Raw genomic sequence first — 9,107 nt, forward strand, 5'->3', positions numbered from 1 at the left:
GACGTAGCGGGCGGCGTGCGCTCATGAAATTCTTTAACCAAAGTTCAAACTTTCTCTTTCTCTGCAGACAAACTCCGGTTTGTTGATTTCACCTTGGGTTGTGAAGGGCTCTCATGCATTACATCATCTTAAAATGAGAGAGCATCATCACCATAGAAGAACAGAAATCCTGATTTACATCATCATTTTGTAAGTATTTGTCAAGAAAAATGGGCATCATGGCTATCAAAAAGAAAGCTTGGAGTAAAGGTTCCAAGAGGTCAAAAATGCATCTATACTCATAGCATCATGAGATGGAGTAGGTGACATGTAAGAAATGAATGCTTTGCATCACACTTGCGTATGTGGTAATTATTTCATACAAGGCCTCAGAGGTGATTTGGCCTTATAAGTGTTCAACTATCTCAAATATTTGGGAAGCACGTAATATTTGGCCTTATCAAGGTTCAACTATCTCAAATATTTGGGAAGCACGTAATAGTCAAATCTTTGGAAAAGGCACAAGAGCTCAAGTTGAAAACTTCTTGAGGCTTTATCAGTTCTGGCTAAAATTTTGAGATGTCGCTAAAGGGGTCTTTCAAGGGAATCCAATAGGTTTAGCAACCAAGGATGTGCTACTCCCAGAAGGGCAATATCTAGCCCTACACGTACCTTAAGTCTGATGTGATATTCTATACATATACTCTCTTCTTTTTTCTTCAACTTAATAATAGACATATTAAGTTTCCTCGCAAAAGAAAAACATTATATTGGTAAAAAGGTACTCGCTTGCATTTATAACAACATTGGTGATATTTAGTTTCTCTCTCTTAAGGTTATGGAAGCACTTTGCAAATGCAACCCTAGACCTTTAGGCCATTAACATAGAAGGGAGATTTTTGAGGGAAGGCTATGGACATGGGAGTTACCTATTTAAGTGTTTTCCATGGCTTTAATCTCTCATTCTCAATGGGCATGCATATGAGTGTGAACGACCTTAGAGTTACCAAGCCCTCCCCATTATGAACAATCTACCTCATATCTATTTATTTTAATTTTCATATTAGATAGGTTTGTCTCATACAATGATGCTATTGTTAGTCACCAAATTCCAAGGTTGGTTACACATATCTCATGTGAAAGTATATAAATAGTCGATAAAATGGCCAAGTTAAAGATGATATAAAGTATATATGTAAAATGGCTGAGTCATAGAGAGCATATAGCATGTACAAACCCATGTAGCTAATTACGAGTTGACCTCGAGCATAGATGTCTACTTGAAATCAAAATCAAGAAGTGAATGATTGCACCACATTTGCATATGTGGTAATTATTTCATACAATGCCTTAGAGGTGACTTCGCCTTGTTTCAAAGTTCAACTATCTCAAATATTTGGGAAGCATGTAATGGTCAAATCTTTGTGGAAAAGGCACAAGAGTTCAAGTTGAAAGGCTTTATCAGTTTTGCAACTAAAATTTTGAGATGTTACTAAAGGGGTCTTTGAAGGGAATCCAATAGGTTCAACAACTAAGGACGCACTACTCCCACTAAATCTACACATACCTCAAGTCTAATGTGATTGTTTACATATACTCTCTTCTTTTTTGTTCAACTCAAGGAAAAAAAGGGGCTATTTTTAACCCATGGGCTATTTTAGAGGGGTCTTTGATATTGTTGGGCTATTTCATTAGAAACTTTTTAAGAAAATATTGCCTAAAATTTTCTAGTTTTTAGTGGGTTCTCGAGACTAATTCGCCAAAAGTACATTACATACTACCATAGAAGATGCCCAAGTTTTGAAAGTTTATAAGTTTGTATATAAAAACATTATCTAGACTTATACTATTTCACTGGTGTCTTATTTTTGTACCTTGGTTCAACTTAATAATAGACATATTAAGTTTCCTTGTAAATAAAAACATTATATTGGTAAAAATGTACTCACTTGCATTCGTAACAACATTGGTGATATATAATTTATCTCTCTTAAGGTTATGGAAGCACTTTGCAAATGGAGCCTTAGACTTTTAGGCTCGTAAACAAACAAGGAGAGTTTTGAGGGAAGGTTATGGATAGGGAAGATTACCTATTTAAGTGTTTTCCATGGCTGTGATCTCTCATTCTCGATGGGCACACATAGGAGTGTGAACAACCTTAGAGTTACCAAGCTTGTATCATAGCCTCCCCATTATAAACAATCTAACTCATATATATTTATTTTAATTTTCATAGTAGTTAGGGATATTAGGGTAAGTTATGCGTCAAAGGGTGCATCCTCAATTGTTGTTGGTCCCATAGTTTCTTATGGCGATCTAGGGATGTGGTGATAATTGGTGTCTTTGTTCAAACATTGAATTGATAAGAGCATCTAGCATTGGCACAGCCTTAACATACTTGCACCATTCTAGATTGAAGATTTTCAATGCTTTTGATGAACATTCAACAAAGATTATGAAAGCCTTTGAAATATAGTTAGGGTGCTTACTTGCATATTTGTGATGATTAGTATGGCTTGAGGGTTGTACATGTTTGATTTCTGACCTCTTTATATTCCTAAGGTAAAGATAAGCTCATATTCATAAGTAAGCAAATGTGCAAGTGACAAAGATGGAGAACAACCTCCCCGCTCCTCCTTACCTTTCAGTCTTTTAATCCTCCTCCTCCCCCCACCTCCTCCATCTTTTTATCCTATGTGGCAACACACACACTTCTTAAGATACATTTCTTTGCAAGTTTGCATATGTGCTTCTCAAAACTAGTTAATGTGTGTGCTTGTAAAAGAAAGAATGTGGGTGGAGACTCGATAGATGCGCATCATTGAGATAGCAGAAGTATGGCCAAGATATGTGCATGATCAAGATCAGGCCCACATTACTAAAGGACCTAGACCTCAAGATGTAGAGAGGTGTGGGAGCCTCCTTATGTATAATGTGATCCTTTAGATACCTTCTCAATAATGGAATCTCCTTATGTATAATGTGATCCTTTAGATACCTTCTCAATAATGGAATCTAGGTAGTGGTTTTTTTAAAAAGGTTCCTCTCACTACATAATGATGTTCAAAAGCTTTAAAAATGGCTTAGCTTGAAAGCACAGATTGTCAAGGTGTTGAATTTTGAAAGCCAAGTTGGATAATTCTAAATTCATACATTTAAAATGAGTTTGCGTGCACCAAAAACATCTTTTAATTAACTTTAGTTCCTTTTTTTTGCATTTTAGGCGAATTACACGAGAGATTTTAAAAAATTATCGTTTTTTTAAATAAATATGACACAAAAGAGCCCACAAGCGGGGGCCGGCGGAATCTACCCTGCATCCCTGTCGTGCTTTCCTACTCTGCATTTTCTGCGAATTCCTTCTGCTTGCCTCCTGCCTATAGATTCACCATTTCCCAGTCTTTCTGGCTTTCTCTACTTCGCCATTGAAGCTTGCAGCAGCTGCTGCAGCAACACAGGAAGAAGAAGAAATCAGGTACCTCAAAAGAAGCATTTTTATGTTCAACTTCTGGCCATGCCTATGGTGCAGTACTAGAAGAAGCAGCAGAGGAAGACGAAGCTGAGCAACAAGGGGATAAGCTTCTGTCTCCATATGGCTATGGCGGCATCTAGTCCGGGTAATTCTGTTGCACCTTCGGGCAAATTTACGAGCATAGGAAGGGCCGCCATCGACCACGTCAAGAACTAAAGAGCAATCCAATTGGCGATACAATCTAGGAATCGATGGGTTTGGTATCGCAGCAGCAACAACTTCCTTCTGATGCAAACCCTACAAACCTGCACTCTAACCCTAACCTTAAACTCATCAATGATAACCTTCTGTATGAGCTTATGGATCTTGATGCCCTAGCCACAGAGCCGATGCAGGATCAATGGCCTGCTGGCAACAACACAGCACAAGAAGCCACAGTAACAGAAAACAGCTTGAATTTGGGGGCTTCATACCTCATGAGCTTCTCCCCCTCTTCCTTTTCCCCTTCTTCTTCTGGACTTCTTTTCTTAGCTTCTCAGAGCCCCCCCCTCCCTTCCCCGAGCCCTCCCTTTTTCCTTGACTCCCCCAGTGGCAGTGGCGTCATCAGCTCAATTTTTCCCTTCCAGGCTGATTCAGGATGCTGCCAACCTCCCCCACCTCGCCTAGACTCGCAGCCGGATTGCTCCGACGAGGTCCAGAAGCCTTTGATTTTCTCAATGTACTCAGGCGGGTTGCAAACCTCTAACATTTTCCCGCAGGCAATGCTGCAGCAGCAAGCTTCGATGGACATGGTCGGGGCAGTGGCTGTTCCATCTGCAAAATTTACCGATACCTACACCTCAAGAGAGCAGCAGCAGGAGAGGCTAGGAGGTGTAAAAGAAAAGGCTGTTGTCGGTGCTGTCATGGTAGCTACAGACCGTGAGGTTCTGCATCAATTTACACGCACAAGCACAGATCTTGTGGACAATATGAGCTCTGTGTTTAAAACTCCATATCCAGGTCTCCATCTCCAGCAAAACGGTAGACACCTTGGTCTCAAAGGAGTTCCGGCGTCATCTCCTCCTTCCTTGAATGATCGTCTCAAGCTGGCACTTAACAACTACCTTCGCTTGTCTAGGAGTGATGTCCTTGTACAGGTCTGGGTACCTCAGAAGGCAGGGAAAAGGGTGTTTCTGACAACACACGATCAGCCATGTTTTCTGCGTCAGGCTGTCAATGATGGCCTCTCTACTTACAGAAAGCTCTCTACCAGGTACACTTTCTCAGCAGAGCAAGGTGATCCTGGGGCATTTCTGGGGCTCCCAGGCCGTGTCTTTCTGAAGAAGCTCCCCGAATGGACTCCCAACGTGCAATTCTACAGGCAGAGCGAGTACCTGCGTGTCAATGATGCAGAGTGCTGCAACGTGCGTGGATCGCTAGCTTTGCCGGTCTTAGATAAGGATACTGGCAACTGTCTAGCTGCCATTGAACTAGTTATGCTGATGGAGAAAGTTGAGTACAGAACTGAGATTAAAAGCATTTGCCAAGCACTCCAGGTAATCATCTCAATGTCATCTTGTTCACATATGTGTGAGTGTGTTTGTACCCAAACCTGGGCAGTTCATTTCTAGCCGGCATAAATTTGGTCATTTTATATTTTTAACTAGCACCCTATTTTGTTTGGTTGTGGCAGGAGGTCAACCTCTGCAGTACTGAAAGGCAGCGTTGCCTTCCACTGCAGGTATCTTACCTTCTTCCTTTTTTCTGGGTTCAATAGGAGTTTTAGGCTTTTGCCTGGTGTGTAAACAATGATTAATATTGCTAGGCCTCTTCCGGCTAATCGGCTGCTTATCAGGTGCGAACAGATGCTCGACAAGCTGTTTTTGCTGAGATCTCAGAGGTTTTGATGGCAGTTTGTAGAATACATAAGCTGCCTTTGGCTCAAACTTGGGTTCCTTGCCTTTTGCACTGCATTCCTGGTAACAATCAGGTGAGAGAGTGCAGCCTTACTGGTCTGCCCAGCTATGATTCCAGTAGAGTTGGGCTATTTACTGGGGATAGCCCCTACTGTCTCAGTGACTCAGGGGTAGGTGGATTTAGGCAAGCATGTTCCGAGCATTGTCTGGAGAGGAAGCAGGGTGTTCCTGGTAAAGCATTCGTTTCCAACGAGCCCTTCTTTTCCTGTGATGTTAAAGAGTACAGCATAGCAGAGTACCCACTTGGTCACCTTGCTCGTGTATTCAAGTTGCATGCAGCTGTTGCGATTCGGTTACGGAGTGTGCTTACGGGTGGGAACGACTATGTCTTGGAGTTCTTCTTGCCACAGTCATGCTTGAAGCCTGCAGAACAGCAATTCTTGCTGAATGCTCTTTCTGTAACATTGCAATGTGTTTGCAGAAGTTTACGGACTGTCATTGATGCCGAATTGGAAGAGGAGACAGCCTGTTGCAATGGCTTGGGCTTGCATCCTAACTGCAGTGGCGGTATTGAAATTCTTCCTCGGGGGACACCGGCAGGAACTCATGTACCAGGTGGTTTAGGTGAGCTTACCAGCCAGAATTTGCTAGTCAGAGTCTCAGCTGCACAAGGCCAAGGTCAAAAAGAGCTTGAAGACCAAATGATCCCCATAACCCAACTTGGTGAGGCAAAGAGGCAAGTACTACCTCATTATGCCCTTGACGGTTTGGAAGCCTTGACAGGGCAGAAACCCCAGTACTCAGGACCTTCGGTGTCTCATGTAAATGATGATATCAGCTCGCTTCGATCTGCGAAGGACTTACATAAGAGCAGTACTAATAGCAAAAAGCGGTCTGACAGCAGCCGCCGGAGGGCAATGGAGAAGACCATCAGCCTGAGTGTTCTGCAACAGTACTTTGCTGGTAGTTTGAAGGATGCAGCCAAGAGCATAGGCGGTACGCAAGTCTTCAACTTTTGTAGATTGTGGTTTGGTCCTGGACAAAAAATCTGTGTCAACTCAGTATGCAATCCACCTTTTTTCACAAAGTTAAAATTTGTGATTGCTGGTCATTGTTGGATAATTTAGTTAAGTTTTTTTTATTTTAAAAAAAAATGAAATGTGCAGTGTGTCCAACAACTTTGAAGAGGATATGCAGGCAGCATGGGATCTCAAGGTGGCCATCACGCAAGATCAACAAGGTCAGCCGGTCACTTCAGAAGCTGCAACGCGTGATTGATTCTGTCCAGGGTGCTGATGGGGCACTGAAAATCAATGCCCTGACAAGTGATTTTACATCAGCAGCAGCTGCCATAAAAGGAATGCAGACAAGTAGCGGCATGCCAGCAGTAGAAGTGAGCGGCTGGGCTGTCTCCTTGGAGGCCATGACGAGCATCCCTAATTCGGTTATCTCCAATAGCTCACATGAGCTTTCCTTGGATCCTGTACTTTTACTGAAAGAAGCGCAAACTAAATGCAATTCTTCACCTGAGAATATGCAGTTTACTCCAATCCCTTCAGCAGCGAGTGTTGATGCTATTTCCCCATTGCTGGGCACGTCAGCAGAAACTGAAGCAGTCGGAAGCACCACCGACATGGAAAGGTTGAGTGTGGAAACGAGTAATCAACTTATGCAGAGTGGAAAGGTGCACAAAGGGGGGAGTCCTCGGAGAAACACAATGGTTCAGTTACATGCTGAAGTAAATGATGCATTTGATAGCAACAATAATTTCTCACAAGTTCCTAGCACTGTTTTTCTGACGGTAGCAGTTCCATCATCAGGCAATGCTGTGCTGCCAAAGGTTCTCCAAAGCCTGGGTTCAGCCAAAGTTGAACCAAGTGAACAGGTCAGTTCAGCTGTCTCTGATGGGGAAGGGAAGGGCAAGGCATTTACATTCAGACTCCTCAGTGGTAATAAGAGGAATGGCAGTAATTTGGAGTCCAGGGTTCATGGAAGTTTGGAAGCTTTTGCTGCATTGAGGAGCATTCAAGGAGAACATGCTATGCAGTTTGAGAGGGTAGATGACTTATCTCATCACTCTCAGTGTGTGGGAGTGGATGCAGATGCTGCAGGGCAGACAGTTACACCTGAAGATGAAGCAAGTCAACACTCTCCTGGTGTAGCTGGATCCTCCCCTCAATTTGATTCTTCAAGGTTGCAAGGCAGTGATTCTGGATCGCCTTCCTTCAGTGCAGTCGTCAGCTCCCTAAGGGGAAGGCAAGCTCTGAAAGAAGCATCAACAATCGTCAAGGCAAAGTATAGAGACGACACAATGCGATTCAAACTAGGGCTAAATTGTGGATACATGGATATACGAGAGGAAGTTGGGAAGAGATTCAAGCTGAAAATGGATAGCTTCGATCTGAAGTACTTGGATGATGATGAAGAATGGGTCATGCTCACATGTGATGCAGATCTGTCTGAGTGCTTTGATATTCTCAGATCTTCTGGTGGTAATCACATAAAGTTGATGGTGCGTGACTATACAATACCCCTTGGCAGCTCCAGTGGAAGCACTGAAGAATATTGAAATCCAATAAGAGTCACTTTCTTCCCCTGCCCCAAAAAGAAGCTGCAAACCCTCACGTAGTGCCCACCTGTTTCTCTCTAGCTATCTCTTGATCTATTTAAAGGTCATACAGAGATGCTGGTGGCACACAAGCCTTCCAAGTCTCATTTGTTACATATTTTACTGTACTTTTAGCCATCTTAGTAAATCTTATGGAGCTCATTCCTAAAGTGATTACGTGGTAGCTTTGTTAATGATGGCAAAGAATCTATTATCCTATGCAAAAGAAATACTGCTTGCTAATGTCCATTGCGAATGTCTAAAGGATTAAAGCAAGTCTCTCTCCCTCTCTCTATGCATGCCATGCCAGAAATACTGCTTGCTAATGTCCACTGCAAATGTATCAAGGATTAAAGCAACTCTGTGTGTGTGTGCGCACGCATACTATGCCTTTTGTATAGGTCTCATAAGCCGTATTTGGCCGCAGCACACAGTAACATGATCTATATATCTCTCTCTCAATCCTTTTTTTTTTTTTGGTTTTATGTGAGTGGGAAGATCACAACTTGCCTGTTTGGTGGAGTTTTTCTGCTAAGCACTAAGTGCCATTTTGCTCTAGAGGATAACTTTTCTTGCTGTTGATGTCATTGGCTTGGCAATGATGTTAAAAGACTCCCCTCTCTCTCTCTCTCTCTCTCTCTCTCTCTCTCTCTCTCTCAGCCTTTCCTTATCCATTGGGAAATGCACAGGATGAAGAAGATTAGATTCATCTTATAAAATCTCTTATACCTGGAGCATACAAAAACAGTTTAATGATTGCCATGTTGGTTGTAATGCAATATCAAATGCACGTCAAATCTGCCATCTTGCCATAGTCCTTAAAAATGTCAGGTATTTAACGTTGGATGAAGTTTGGGACCAACACGACTATCTACTTCCTGAGAGAAAGTTGATGGTGGTCTGCCTGAATTTGATATGACAGTGATTCACCAGAGACAAGATTTCATACAGAAGGCTAATGTATGGTTTCCATCTAAGCTCAGTACTAGTTAAGCAGGAACCTGATATTACCATAGATCATTCAAGAATGGATATTCGCCATAGACCATAGATCATTTGAATGGTAAAATTTTATCATAGACCGACGGATGCTGATGCTGGTGAGGTAAAGGCAGCCCATAGGCGACGCCGCCGAGGAAGCACCGAGGGGGGT

At 42.5% G+C, this 9,107-nt stretch overlaps 1 protein-coding gene across 1 annotated transcript; it reads left to right on the forward strand.

Annotated features, from left to right (window-relative positions):
• The first annotated feature begins 3,235 nt into the window (after window positions 1-3,235).
• Window positions 3,236-8,124, forward strand: LOC147611980 (protein NLP9-like). The gene is made up of 4 exons (XM_086783831.1): window positions 3,236-4,986; window positions 5,124-5,171; window positions 5,286-6,342; window positions 6,513-8,124. The coding sequence occupies exons 1-4, from the start codon at window positions 3,703-3,705 to the stop codon at window positions 7,913-7,915; spliced, it is 3,792 nt and encodes a 1,263-aa protein (XP_086639957.1). The 5' UTR covers window positions 3,236-3,702; the 3' UTR covers window positions 7,916-8,124.
• Window positions 8,125-9,107: the final 983 nt, after the last annotated feature.

The sequence above is a fragment of the Cibotium barometz genome, chromosome 46 (assembly GCF_041138505.1).
Source record: "Cibotium barometz isolate CiBa-2024 chromosome 46, ASM4113850v1, whole genome shotgun sequence".
In the NCBI taxonomy this organism is placed as follows: domain Eukaryota; kingdom Viridiplantae; phylum Streptophyta; class Polypodiopsida; order Cyatheales; family Cibotiaceae; genus Cibotium; species Cibotium barometz.